The 15,169-nt window shown below is 35.2% G+C and overlaps 1 protein-coding gene across 2 annotated transcripts; it reads left to right on the top strand.

The window, feature by feature from the left end:
* The first annotated feature begins 1,566 nt into the window (after positions 1-1,566).
* LOC100374938 (uncharacterized) lies at positions 1,567-14,196 on the top strand. Of its 2 annotated transcripts, none has more exons than XM_085496841.1 (6): positions 1,567-2,712; positions 7,391-7,562; positions 8,494-8,646; positions 10,229-10,483; positions 11,639-11,745; positions 12,601-14,196. In XM_085496841.1, the coding sequence occupies exons 1-6, from the start codon at positions 1,786-1,788 to the stop codon at positions 12,793-12,795; spliced, it is 1,809 nt and encodes a 602-aa protein (XP_085352967.1). In that variant the 5' UTR covers positions 1,567-1,785; the 3' UTR covers positions 12,796-14,196. The 2 variants fall into 2 exon arrangements, with proteins under 2 accessions (XP_085352967.1, XP_077868463.1); XM_078012337.2 differs by having other exon boundaries at positions 10,223-10,483.
* Positions 14,197-15,169: the final 973 nt, after the last annotated feature.

Below are 15,169 nucleotides of genomic sequence, written 5' to 3'. Positions count from 1 at the left end.
AAGAAACAAGTTAAGTCAACAAAACTAAATAGATACCTGCGTTTGAAGCCTATTCATTGCCCTCTTGGTTGCATTTGACAATGTAATCATACAGTGGTTATACATTGTATATGGTCATTCTAACCCGCATACAAACAAGACCAGATCAAACTATAGTACCAATATTGAAAAGAGTCTATGAAAACACAAAAGCTTACAGAGGGTTTGAAAGTCTTTTCAAATTATTCTTCGATCACGTCATGCATGTTCGAGTTTAGAAATTGGTTCACTTACGAATTCAACACCCCCAGTCCCCACACCAGCATCAGGAAAACAACACAGCGTGAACACAAATCTAATTGGAAAATCAGCGGAAAGGTGGAATGGAAATGCTGATAAAAAAGTACTAAAAAGTACCGAATTGCTCTTGAAATAATCTCGTAAGTGTACACAGACCAAAAGTATGATTTATGTAAGGATATTCTAAATCACCTGTTTAAATTGTTGTGAAGTCGTCTACACATTCGACTAATCTACAACAGAAGGTCATAAACTCAATATTAGAATATAGCTGGCTCGACAAAAATATGTCTCTCTCCGAAAACATTTTGAAAATTTTAATATCAAACGGCCAACAAGAGCAGAATATTTCATTGTCCATATTATATCAACGACAGTTATACGACAGTTTGGCCAATTTAAAGCGCTGCAGTCGTCGCGCTGCGCACGTGCGACATTTGTGTTGATAAACATCGATTTTCCCATAATCCAGTGCGCTCTTCTAATAGAAATCACGAGTATGAGGTTTGACCTGGGCACGACTTGCACGATTTACTGTCGGCGACTCCTTCGATACCTTCCAACCACCCAGAAAATACCTAATTAAAGCTTCGTAACGTCTCACTTTGTACTCGTTGATCTGTGCAACAGTCAAAGTCGACTTACAAAAGAAAGCAAAAATCAAATAGATTAAATTTTGAATACTAGTAGTACCGGTATTTTACAACTCGTAATGTATTTAGAAAGATGCAAAACTGGAACAATAGAATGTTGGAATAACCTAAACACTCTTATTTTAGAGAAACACTAGCAAGATAGGATGCCTTCTTGTTCTGTTCGAATGTCTATGCATTTGATGTGTTTGCTTCAGGCGGAGCATCAAAAACAAGAAGGTTTGCCAAAACACTTTCTTGTCTTGATTGACCTATGAGTAGCTGTCAGCCTTCGGGAACTTTTGAAAGTATATCACTTTCTTCGCGAAATCCAGAACGGGCATGCGTGCCCCTTAAATTGATTTAGATTTCTGCAACGTTATTATCGCATTTTTTATTCGACTTCGATATTTTCCTACATAAACTAGTGTTACCATGGCGATATTATCATGATTCACATACAAATTAACAAAAATGAATATTTTCTATATTGGTCAAGGAATGTTAAGAAATTTTCATATTGATGCTTTTGTTAATACATTTAATTTATTATTTTAAATTGGGATAATTTTGAAATCAATAATTATTGTATATTTACTACGGTGATATTATCCAAACACTGTATTTGCGAAGTTTTCCAAAGTAAAACCGAGGGCGCTGTTCATTTCTCGTGTTTCCGGTGTTTCGTTTGTTCGGTAACTGTGTCCTCCAACGAAGTAATTTGATTGGCCACAGCTGAACAGATAAGGACACTCAACAACAACTCATTCAAAAGTTTTAAATCCCTGGAGCATGTGAGTGTGTGTTCGCACTCTTACCAAACGTTCACTTTACAATAGATCGTTATATTTTTTGCAATTACTTTGCTGGTTTGATGTCTGATGGCCATATAACGTCGACGGAAATGAGTGAGTGGTCGACAATGCGATTGGTTATCGGAGCTGCTGTATTTATTACGATCGTCCTATTTGATCTCAGTATCGCCTCCACTCCGAGATTTGAAATGTCCAGTGACGATCAGTCAAAATTTAAGGAAGGAGAGACGCAATTTTCCGCTCTGCAAGAGTACACTCGTCACCCAAGATACGGCCAATGTTGGACCAACGCCTTACAGCAAATAAACGAGGGATGCAGGCGACTAACTGATGATGAACAAAGCCATCTTGCTCTAGCGTTTGCAAATTGCCATTTATCGAAGCTGGGTCTTAACACCTATGAATGTTTACCGGGACAAACACTCAAAGAATGTACCACGAATATGGATGACAGGGGGTTCATCGCTTATACAGAGTTTTTCACTCATACGCAGAATATTTGCTTTTTCCTTCAAAATCAAATTTGGCATGAGCGAACAGAGAGTACTGTGTCGAGATTGGCCGATAGCTCCGAGACTGTCGCCGAGCAATTGGAGGTGGCTGGTAAAATCCAAGAACAGATGATCGTCAGGCAGAACGAATCTCTGAAAAACCAGGAAGAAATTTTACAGAGTGGACAACATTTGAAGGAGACACTGAACTCGCAAACTGAAGATATCCAGTCTTCATTCAATGAAATGAAAGCCACAGCCGCAGAGCATAAAATTTTATTTGCTGAGGCTTTCCAAAAAGTTGCTGATTTGCAGAAAATGGTGATGATAGAATTCACTGGTTTTTATTCCTTGTTTTTTTATGCATTAAGTGCCTTGATATCTTATCTCTTGACCTCCACGCCGAGAACCAGCAATGCACGATTCTGGATGTTTATAATATTACTGGTGAACATTACTGTTGAGAGGGTGATTGTCAGGATAACAGACGATACGGTAAGTAACGATGAATAATGCGAGGGTAGTAAGTACTTTTTATCAAATGGAGTTTGATTTTCTTTGGTTGCTAGGCTTCCTTGTGCATGGTAGCGTCAATTTTTCAAGCAAGATGCAGGAACTGCTAATTATGTTATAGTTTAAGTTCTGTGATGAACATGTTGATTTGGTATTGTACTTTTGTAGTTAATTGAAATTAACAAAGTATTGTAAAATCTGATAAATTTAATATTCATAAACATCATGCACTGATGAATGAACACAAAATACTAGTATACTGTAAAGGGGTTAATTATTCACTGGGTTTTAATTTTGCTTATTTCGGTGACTAAAAATTGCGCAAAATTAAAACCCAATGAATATGTAAAAATTTAGCATAGAACATATTATCTAAATGATAAGACCATGAATTTAAACCCACTGAATTTGACTGAATATGATAAATCAGCAAAATTTAAACCCAGTGAAAATTAGTCATTGTACAGTATTAAATTTGTGACATCTTGGTACATCTTGGTATTCATATGTACATTTCAATACCGTATATAGAAAGAATAGAAAGTGAATAGCACGATGTGATTGTGAAACTAATGTAAAATAAACGTTATTCAAAGAAATTGTCAATACCACATCGTTTGTATCTTCAGAACAGATTCTGTATTAGCCCCAAACAGAAAGTATACAGTTCCTGACTGGAGTGCTACACACATTTGTGCTACGTTCACACGACAGCATTTTATCGGAGCCTAACGGCTCGAGCCGGCTCGAGCCAGCAAAAATGTCCGTGTGAACGCGTTCGGCTCGAGCCAAGTTCGGCTCCACTAAACCCTCGGGGTTGAACTCCGACAGGGTTGAGTCCCGACATGGCTCCGATTGCATCGGGGCCCAACTATCGGAGCCGAAATCACGCCCTCAATCGTCTTCTTCGAGTAACCTCTCATTTCAATTGTGGCGGAGACAACATCTTTCATAATTTCACGTAATTTCCCGCTTGAATAAAAGGTACGCGTCCTAGTGTATAGTAACGAATCATTGCGATAAATTGATAGCTCAATGGGAAACAAAAAATGGCGTACGAAATTATGCGACAAAAACTTGAAAGAACGACTGAACGGAAACTTTTTAAAGACACTAAAGATAAAAATCGTAGAAGCGATCGCGGTACGGAGACGTGTTCCTGGTAGGTTTAGATTCTTCCATAGTCCCTCTATGATAGATAGAGAGAATCTGTGATTCTTCCTAGTAGTTTAGATATCACTACAGTTGAATAGTTACAAAATGGTTATTTTGCATGACAATAACTTGAGCGAATAGGCTGTATTAAACGTATTTTAGCTGCCGTGTTTCCTGTTTATTCGAGATACTAGTACCTAAATCATAATACCAGTCATTGTCTTTTCTACCTCCATGCTCGGGCTCCTTTTTCTCCTAGCTCAACAGCATCATGCCATGTAAAGAAAAAAAGTACACACTAAAATCGTTTTCAGTCACTAATTATTCAAGGGCACTGTTCCGTTCGGCTCTGATCGAACTGAATCTAACTCTGGCAGATCTCGGCTCTCGTTCGGCTCCCGACCGTATGAACGCATTGTAGATAATCTCCTGTTAATCTGTGGGAGGAGCAGTAGTTCGGCTCCGATAGAATGCTGCCGTGTGAACATAGCATTGAGCTTCTGGGGATTAGTGTTACAAGCTTGTAAACAAACCATGAGGTGTTCTGTAAATATATGCTGTGTAGGTGCATAGACCCCCCAGTAGAGGGTCTATGGTAGGTGTCAGTGATCAACAAAACTCATTAACATAGCCACACCTCCAATAAACAAACGCCCCAGGGGACTGAATTGTGCCTTAAAGAGGCACTTCCAGTTAAACCTTATCTCACAACAAATTTACTTTCTGGATTAAAATTACAATGGATAACAAAGGATAAACAACATAAACAATAGTGTCCCATGAATCATTGATGCAATCCCTGGGCTTGGAAGGTTCCCTTTAACATTTAATGAAGTTGAACAGATGACAGTAGTTTATATTTACAAGTGAACTTCAATTTTTTTTCCCTGTCCCCAAATTTGACTGTAAATTTTTGAAGGTATCTTGACACCTATGTGAATAATGGTAGATTTGGCATATTTGGTGTAAACTATTGTAAAAATACAAGTTTTCAATCTCCTAACAGCTTAATATGCAGATTTTCTAGATCTCTCTTCACAAATGTTGTCTGTCTGTGTGCTGATTAGTCAATATTATCACCTTTCAAAGAAGCGACTGTGAAAGAACCAAGAACAAAGTTTGTTCTTGGTTCTTTCACAGTCCCTCTGGACTGTGCTTGTTTTGTATAATCAGAATAAGGGTTCTCTGAGGGACTGCGGCTTAATATAGGATTGGTTTCTGTAATTTTAAAATCAATCAATAAATATCCTGTCAGTAACCATGGTTTTTTATTATCAACAATAAAATAGTTATGTGATTGTGTGAGGATAACAAGTTTGTTCACATTTGTTTTTTTGTGTCCCTTCGGCTTCATGCCAATGTTACTTATGTTGACATAACGAAAGAGAAAAACAGATCGAGGTAAGCATGTTACGACATTGTAAAAGAGTTTAAACTGTGGCCCCACAATCCCAGGATTTGTACAAGTGCATCATAGGAAATGTAATATGCATAGTCTAGCTAGTTGTTTACTTTCTCCACAGCTGTTACCATTTCGACTGGAGGTATTAATTCTATAAGCTAACATCATGCATTAGATTTAAATGGACTTATTGTATCACATTGTTCAATGCTCATGGGGTCCATGGAATTTTTTGAAAGCAGTTTTCTGGTTTTGTTTTGCTCGTAGTCGACTGTAAAATACAATTTCTGTAAACTTGTGGCGTTACGGCATTGTTAGGTTTTCAATGGTGCCTTTGAATTGAGCTTTTGCATTCTTGAACCCATACATTACAAGTGCGACCTATTTATATTTATGTACTGTGACATGTCGTGCTTGTAACATTTATTTATTTATTAGTAAATAAATATAATAAATACTTACTTGCAGCATGCCAGTTAAAAAATATAAATATAAATATGAGTAAATCAATATAAATAAATCTGTACTTGTAATGTGCAAGTCATGAGTAAATAGTAATCTGTTGACCGAAACTTCCATTCATCGATCATATGTGTACGTATACGGTATGTCATGGAACATAAACTTTTCTTTTACTGTTGTCATTTTAAATGAGAGCTTCAAATTGACATGGTAATTTTTTTCATTGCTTCCGCAAAATGGCTGGTACAGTAAAAACAATAACGCCAATTATACGTCTTCAAAGTCAGGTTTCGTTTACCCTACTTCCTCTGCATTCTTCAACATGCACAAAATAACGATACATGTCTCAGGAGCACAAGAGGCCGTGGTACATGCTCAGTTCTCCCACTCTGATTTAGTATACAAGAACCAAGCTGAGGAAGAACTAGATTTAGATGATAGTGGATTGGAGCTTGATTTGGTTGTAGAGACAGTTATCAAGCAAAATGTCTTAGTCAACCTTGTGTATCCACAAATAGGCAAGATTGGTTAGGAAATGGCCAGGGTTCATGTGACAACAAAGCATACTGAAAACTGGTGGACGTGTAATTTCCTTTTATACACCACAGCTTAAAAATATGTTGCTGTGACCCATCAAGATTTTGACAAAATTTGATCAGACAAACACCATAAATTCTCATTTTCAACCAATATCAGGCTGTTATTATAATGTACACACATTCAAATTCGCCTGATACATGTTTTGATTTTCAATCTGAATTGTCAACAGTTGCTTATTATAAACTGATTTAATTTTGTGAGACAAACTTTTCTGAATTTTTTTAGGCAAGTGAAAATTTGATGTAGTGATCATACATTCAGTTCTATGTACAAAAAGTCCCACAAAATGTTGTTAAATCACAGTTCACAGTATTTTCTCATAGTAGGTTTTTATTTTCTCATTCTGGGTTGTGGGATACCAACAATACCTGCTATTTCCCTCGGCCTGCGCAAGTATTGTTGGTATCCCACAACCCAGAATGAGAAAATAAAAACCTACTATGAGAAAATACTGTGAACTGTGATTTAACAACATTTTGTGGGACTTTTTTTGAGAAATAGACGTATACTAGTGCCCGAATTAGGCCATGCAATATGTGTTTTATAACACATTACACGTTCATACTGTACCATTAATAGTAAACACACTGCATGTCTTCTTCTCGATGTCTGCTAGCAGTGTCCTGATTTCTTCACAAAACGATGTAAAGACGCTTCTAGAAAACCTGATTGCGTCCTTCGTCTTCGGTGCATCTTTATTTTCCACTAGTGTGTGAAGTTCTTCTTCTGAGCTGAAGCTAAATCGTCCAGTCTTTCGAGGCGGGCCATCGATATCAGCGACCGAACTAGCAGACGACATATTGGAAATCACACGATCAGGTGACGAGTGATGTCATCCCCGGGCACTAGTTGATGTACTCGTCTCCCTAGGGAATTAGTAATTTCCCTGGCACTACTATGGTAATTTGGCCAATAACGCATGATCCTGTTTTGACCAATTACAGTACAGTATTAACGAGTGATGTGTTATAAATTATAATATGAAATGCAAGCACTCAATCGTCAAATTTTTAAATTTGTATTGCTTTATTTGTTTCCCAGGAAGCAGTATATGGGAGGATGTGGATCTGTAGACAAGTATTTTGTTTCCTTGCATTGTTGATATTGTTAATAATGGCCTATAGTTACAAAGACTTTGCTGCAATCAATAACTGTCTCCTTCTAGACATTAAGAAACAGAATTCAGAACTCAAAAACTTTCTTCTCAGTATTAGTAAGTACTGTCATATGTTGATCTTTCATAAATAATAAAAAGTTGTAAGTATTTTGTTGACCACTACTAGTGTGGGTTGTACGTCCGTCTAGCTTGGTCCTACAGCGTTGTGAATTGTGTGATACCCCGGTAGTTGTATATAGTCATCGACTGTCCATGCATACACTCTCATAGTGCTATTAATGTCAGTGTGAAAAAAACAAATTATTGGTGTAGAGCAAATAGATGCGCACTATAAGAATGAATCAAAAGCAATTCATTAATGACCTGTGATTATTTTTCTGTAAAAATCTTAATCAAAAGTTTAATTTTATGAAATGCGGTTAATTTTTGTGTTACATGAAATTAAAGATAGGCTATTGCTGTTTTGTGTTTTTCAACTCTTGTGGCCACTCTTTATGATAACAGAAATAATTGAGAGTGTTCGAGAGATTACTCAGCCATGGCATGTAAATATCTCCTGAAAAGCAGTGGGCACAGGGCTACTGCAAAACCTATAGTCTTCTTATATGCTAAAATTTACATCTGATTTGCATTAATTAGCATAATATTCTTTGAAAGGTCTATTTGCATATTTGAAATTCGCATACAAGTAGCTTACTGTAAAGGGGTTAATTATTCACTGGGTTTTAATTTAGCTTATTTCGCTGACTTGAAAATGCGCTAAATTAAAACCCAGTGAATATGTAAAATTTAGCATAGAACATATTATCTAAATGATAAAACTGTGAATTTAAAACTCACTGAATATGCCTGAAATGGTAAATCAGCGAAATTTAAACCCAGGGAACATTAGTCATTTTACAGTATTTAATTTGCCTATGAAGCTGAACTACTGGTGTATTACAAGCAACCTTCACTTCCTCAGTGTTTTTAATGGTTCAGTTTTCCTTCTGATTCTATTGCTTTTTTCCTCATCATTTATTTTTAGGTGAGAACACGCCTGCGTTGCAGCTTCCAAATAATGCTCCCTTGCCATCCATTGAAGCATTACCAGTACATCAAACGGCAGTGAACAATCACCAGATTATGAAACAGATAACTCAAGTACAAGCATTTGCTGGGACTGAGAAATGGACAACTGGTAAGCTTGAACTCACTTCTGTGCGAAGTAAGAAGTGAAATGTTAAATGATGAAACCATCATGCTCTTTCTATTATATTCTACTGTTACCGTAATGCATGAAATTGAATGTTATTATAATATTCTAATTTTAGTATTGTGATATACCCCCATACTTTGTTAGATGTTATTTGCACACTGTAATCTCCCTATTTTTTCTAAGCACCCTGGGTAAACTATACTGTATATTGTAGGGTTTATGTGTAACCAATTTTCAGTTTAGAAATGCACATTTGTTTTACCTGTATATGTTTTTTCTTTTCTTTCATTTACCAAACCTCTGATTGTGACTTGTACATGTCTTGTCCATTTCTTCTTTCTTTCTGGTAAGTCGTTACAGTTTTTGTAAAATAGTTTTGTGTTTTCTGGCTGCTGCGCTTACTAAGCTATTAAAAAGGCCCAGCCATTTAATATTTGTAAACAAGGTTTTCAATTTTCAAAGACAACCTACCAAATCGACATTCATTGGTTCAAAACTGATGCTAGTGTTAGTGAAATATCTGCATAAAACAGCATTGTCATGATGACCCAGAAGTACAAGATTGTGTACTTAACCCTCTATGCATGTGTGATAATTTGGTTGCCTAGCAACTAGGGAACCAAAGACTTGACTATTGCAGTGTTCTCTCCAGCTATAGGTTCAGCCATGGTGGCCAATTTGCATATAAATGGTTGCTAATGTTTTTATCATAATTTTTATTATTTGAGTATCAATAACTACCCTTGTTTCATTGATAAAATCTATCATGCTCGTGCCAACCACCATGCTTAAATAAAGTCTGGGAAGACCATTGTGTATAGTGTGTGTCTCTCCTGATAATATCGCTTAGTGGAATAACAAACTTTGGTTTTAAGTTTCAATCTCTTAACCCAGCTTGCCATGCCCTGCACTGATAAATATAAATAATGCTATAATAACAAAAATACATAATGCAGTCTCAGAGAAATGTTATCAAGGAGTTTAGTGTAGTTCATTTCAATACAAAATGTGTTACACAACTAATGCAGTATTCACTCGTTTCAATGACGGGGTTTTGAAAATCTGGATTCTTAGATTGCATTATAAAACTAAAAATTTCTGCTTGCTGGATCTATTAAGCAACATGTTCTTATCAGCTGCAAGAAAATATTTAGCCAGAAAATGTGCTTTAAATACTTAATACTGTAATACACTTTATTTTAACTGGAATTAATTTTAGATGATTTTTTAAGAGTTTGAACGTGAAATATATTCGCTGTATTTTATTTTCAGAGAATCATTCCTTCACCGAAAATAGCGAAAATTTATTTCAAGCAAGAATAAGTATTTTATAGTATGTGCGTCTTTGATTAAGTATCCTGCAAGAAAATGTTAGTCATCTATTATTTGGCAAGTCAAAGACACTGCAAACTTTGTACAGGACTGGGAACTGCGAGAATATCCAAGCACATTGTCGGACTAGCGATATTCTAGCGTCCCATTTTGGAAATGTGAATTAGAATGTGAAACTCATTTTAGGATGGCAATAGAATCTATTTACCTAAAACTGTCATTCCAGTTGTAGATGCAAGGAAAGACAAAGCACCAACGGATTTCTTCTCGGATTGTGATTCTGGTCTGTCTGACAGTGATAGCGATGCCAGTTTTGTCACCATTGTAAATGGTTGCAGCCAGCATAGCAGTCGAAGCAGCACGCCAACACTGAACCAATCGGTTGCAAAACTCACCAGGAGTAGTACACCAATCCAGGATACAACTAAGACTTCCTCAAATTTTGATCAGGAAAATAACCTGTCAGTAAGCATGATATCAAATACAAGTGAGTGGTTAAGTTTGTAAGAATGTTTAATTTCTATGAGTGGTACAAGATACCATTACTGAAACGTAGAAGGGAAAGTACTGTAAAATCTGTATTAGAAATCTTCTTTTGAAATGGTACAATGCAATAGAGGGGATGCAGCTTCTACTGGAGCAATCTACACATATAAGAAATGATGAATTTTTGGCTCTCAATTATTCAAAAATAATGGGAGTGACTTCTATTAGGGATGCATCTTCTAATACAGATTTTACGATAACATGATTAAATGAGTAGCAAATTGCTCACGCTGAAAGGCTGCATTGGTGTTCGAATGCTCAAAGTGCATGTATGGTATTTCAAAATAAAGGCCTGCAAAGAACAACACATTTTGAATTACTGTAAAACCATTTATTTATAGTGCCTTTCAATTTCTCTGTTTTAAAGTGCGGTGGTCGTTGCGCAGCACGTGTTTGAATTTCATGTAAATAAACAATGTATACATCGCTATGAGTCCCATATCGGCACGACGATTGTCACCCTTTGAGCATATTCATTAATTTGCCAGTGAAACAATGAGGATTATAGTTAGTTTACATGCACATTGATTCAATTTAGCAGATTTCTTTTATTAGTGAAAATAAAAACCTAACAAGTCCAATTATGTTCTTTTTACATAAGTACCGGTAAAATATTGTAGGAATCATCCAGAAATTTCATAAGACTTGCACCCATTCTAAAGGACCTCAGTGTAGCATTTGCAGCACTATGACATACAAGAAATTTATAAAAAAAAATTCCTCAATCAAGCTGCCTAAAGTATTGCTAGATCTGATCAAACATTTGATTCTCTCAGATCATACACAGATGAGCTTACATGAACTTACATATTAGTGATTAAGCTTTGCTTGATGTTCCCGTGTAAATTAAATGATTAAATGAGATGCAAGTTGGTGAGCACTTTCTTTATTTACCCGAAGTGTAATGCACTGTCTAATAGCCGTGGTACTACCAGTGTATTGGGTCTGCTTAAACGCATCTCAACTAAAATTTATTTTAAGCCAAATGTGCATACTATTGTATGCTGTCTACATGTGCCAAATTGTAACTGATGAAGTGCAAGTGTACTTGCTTTTGTACAGTGTTATATAGTAATGATTGTTGTGTAATTTCCAGGTAGTTTGGGCGTTATCAAGCAACCATCGATAGATCCAAAGAAAGGAAGCAAAAGAAAGGGACGACCCAAAGGACGCAAAACAAAATCAAGACAGACAACGCCACAGGTAGAAAGAGTAGTATTTTGACTGTTTAATTACTACTGAGAGCCATTGTCTGCGACAGTCTTGTATAATAAAAGTCATAACTGTCGCTGCATGTCGTATTTAACGTGGGTCCCATTGTGTAACAACTTTTATTATTTTGTATAATGTCAATCCGTTATTCTAATTGAAAAGAACAAAATGATTATTACGTACTGGACATAAAACAGCACTGCTTAAACGATAATTGAAATGTAGAATAATTGACATGGATATTTTAATATCGTTTCAGTCATTATAGGAAGCTTTATTCAAATTATAAATAAATTTATCAGAAAAATATATTTTAGGTTGGAAAAGTAATTGGATAATTGTAATGTAGAATAATTGACATGGATATTTAAAATTAATTTCGTTTTAGTCATTTTATCAAGCTTTATTCAAATTATAAATAAATTCATCAGAACACGATACATTTTAGGTTGGGAAAGTATTTGGCTGATTACTGTTCATACATGTAGTTCATCATGATGACACTCAAAGCACTTTCTGTGAATTTACTAGCAATGTTGATAATAACTAACAGCAGTGCAGCAACTTTTACATAAACAATATTGTTCAAAGAATGACTGAAACGATAGTAAAGGCACTAAAAATATTTTTGTTAAGTTAAAAATTCCATCAAATACAAAATAGGGCTACCTTGACTTGTTTTCCCTACATGCAGCCATTTTCACAAATTAAAAAACTAGTTACATATAAATTAGTTTTACTTGATCTCAATCTGATTTCTATTTCCTCACCTATCATCTTTACATTGTCACAGTGCAATACATGTAACTATAACTTATCTATTTGCTTTCTTATTTTTTTTTTTAGTATTCAAACCCAAATATTTCTTACAACCTGCGGAGTCGCCGTAGTCGTAGTAACACACCTGTTATATCTCCTGCATCTGAAAGTGTACAAGCAATAGTAAAGACTGCCATTGATATCAATTCTAGAGTTACCAGACTACCCAAAGTTGTATACCGACAAGATGAACCTGGATTTTTTTCATCAGACGAGGATTAAAAAACTGGGGATTGCGTTAACCACAATTCTGCTTCCTTAGAAATGCAAGATAAGAGATTGACCCTAAATTTCAAACAAGGTCTCTCGTTTGTAATGATACGCAGATTAAATTTTGGGACTTACTACACAACAAATACTTGCCTATTGTTTGTTGTATCCAAAAAAAATTTATGAGTGAGAGAAATTACAAATTGTGTCCATGGTGTAGTTTATGTTAATTACCCTAAAATGTGATGCATCACTTTTCAAGAATGATACATATCTCATTATTGTCTACTCAATTTTTATTATAATTATTAATTTGATTTTTTTTTTGATTTTTGATTTTCTTGATATGTGATGATCAATACAAATAAAAATACATGTGTAGGAATCTTGTGAAACCACTATCTAATTAAATTGAATTGATATGTGATTAATAATTTACATGGATGAGTTTCATGCTCTCTGCATGTAATAAGCTTGGTTATTAAGCATCCTTTTTGGGGGGTGGCAGAGGCGAAGACATGTAGTGACGTGAAGCTAAGCGATTAGGTGCTGCACATGATCGCTGATTCAAGTCGCGCATGCAGTACGTGTTTACTTTGATTTGAAATAGTATTTACCATGCCGTTTATTCGGTGTTATTTGCTTAATAATTTACATATTTGTTTCATATGCATTCACATATTTTTTTCATGTAGCTCAATTTTCCAATGATGTCACATGTCAGTATGCAGTTACTGCGATTATTACTGCCGATTGCAACTAATAACAAAAGACTAAGTGATAATCATCAGCTTCAGTAGTTTCATAAATTTGTTTTGTTTTTTATTTATATATAACAAGCCATAAGCTACTATTTTTACATTCTGTATTTCCTGCACTAAGAGAAACATCTATCAACCGCACTCATGCCCAGGGTTCTCAGTTCTTGTAATTGTATTTTTAAGGGGTGGGTGCTTAATCAAGTACTGGATAGTACGTCTTTTTTGGTGGAATTCAAATTGTGAAATGAGTTGCATAGCCTTTGATTTCCTCAACACTTTTACAATGACGAAACAGAAATGATGCAACTTTTAATTACAATATTTACATCCATCAGCATTTATGGTTTAAAACTATCAGATTCTATGATGTCATACTTTACCCATAATCCTTTGCTTGAAAATCAAGATGGCTGACTACATAATACTGATGAAAAGTGATATAAAAATACTGTAAATTGCATTCGCCTACATTTGTGGAGCATTTACTTTAGAGGTCATTATGTTGTTTGGATTGATGTTTCCTTTAAATGAAATGAATAATGAAATGTGCTTTGCAAAACTTTAATTATTACCTTTAATTGCTTAAGTTATGTTACAACATTGCAACTTGTAATAAAAACTATTAAAAATCTGCAAATATATAAAATTTAAAGTTGGACCTTTACTCAGTCATCTGTTAACAAGTATGAAATATCAGATTTTTTGTTAACTTTCATCATGCCTAGAGGTGCCATTATTTCGAAACAGGGACTTGTATACATTCTTTGCATGTGCCTAGTACTTTATCAGGGTCATATGCACATGTATTTACTGATTCAATCCATGGCCGACTGTAAGCCATTTTGTTATTTGAAAATGTATCTTATGCATGCTTTGTCAGTCTTTGTTCACAATTGGTGCATACATTTTTTATTACCTGTCCATGACAATTGGTTTTACAATCAGATCAAAGATGGCTGACTGGTGGCTATCTTGCTTTTTGACCATGCTACTATATCTCCAAGGTTTGGGAACAATTTTCAATCATATTTGGCACATACGTCATACATATAGGAATACATGTTCATGTCCCTTTGTTCCATGATCAGCATCCATCTTGTTGAGAATGTGGTATCTTGGACAGGATTTGTCCGATTTCAAATTTGATACAAACATACATGTTGAGATACATGTCCATGATGATTCGTTTTGTATCCCTGTACTTGAGTCTGGACAAATGAAATTCAGTAGGATGCATGAATAGCATATCCTATCATACATTACGATGTTAAGTCATTTACCGGTAATGCATCTGATTTCTGTTGATACTAAAACAGCCAATTATTCACTCTAAATTATTAAATATGCTGTTGGTTCATATTAATTTATTCTTGGCATGAATAACATTTCCCTAATTTCAATGGGGACTATGTCATTAACAATAACTTGTTTATAAAAATTAATTCTGTTTATTGAGTGCTGTTCCTTGCAAGTCTATATGTTGGGTGTGGTCAGTGATGTAGTGTGTATATTCAAATTTTTATCTTTCTAAATATATGTCAATAGACTTAAGACAGTGAACAGTGTATATTGTCTTGTTAAGGTAGCGAGAAGGGAAATTTTCACGTTTTTCTTGATTTTTCAAA

This window comes from Saccoglossus kowalevskii, chromosome 3, assembly GCF_978046115.1.
Source record: "Saccoglossus kowalevskii chromosome 3, keSacKowa6.1, whole genome shotgun sequence".
Classification (NCBI taxonomy): domain Eukaryota; kingdom Metazoa; phylum Hemichordata; class Enteropneusta; family Harrimaniidae; genus Saccoglossus; species Saccoglossus kowalevskii.
The sequence above is the reverse complement of the archived record's forward strand: the minus strand, read 5'-3'. Positions and strand labels throughout refer to the sequence as shown.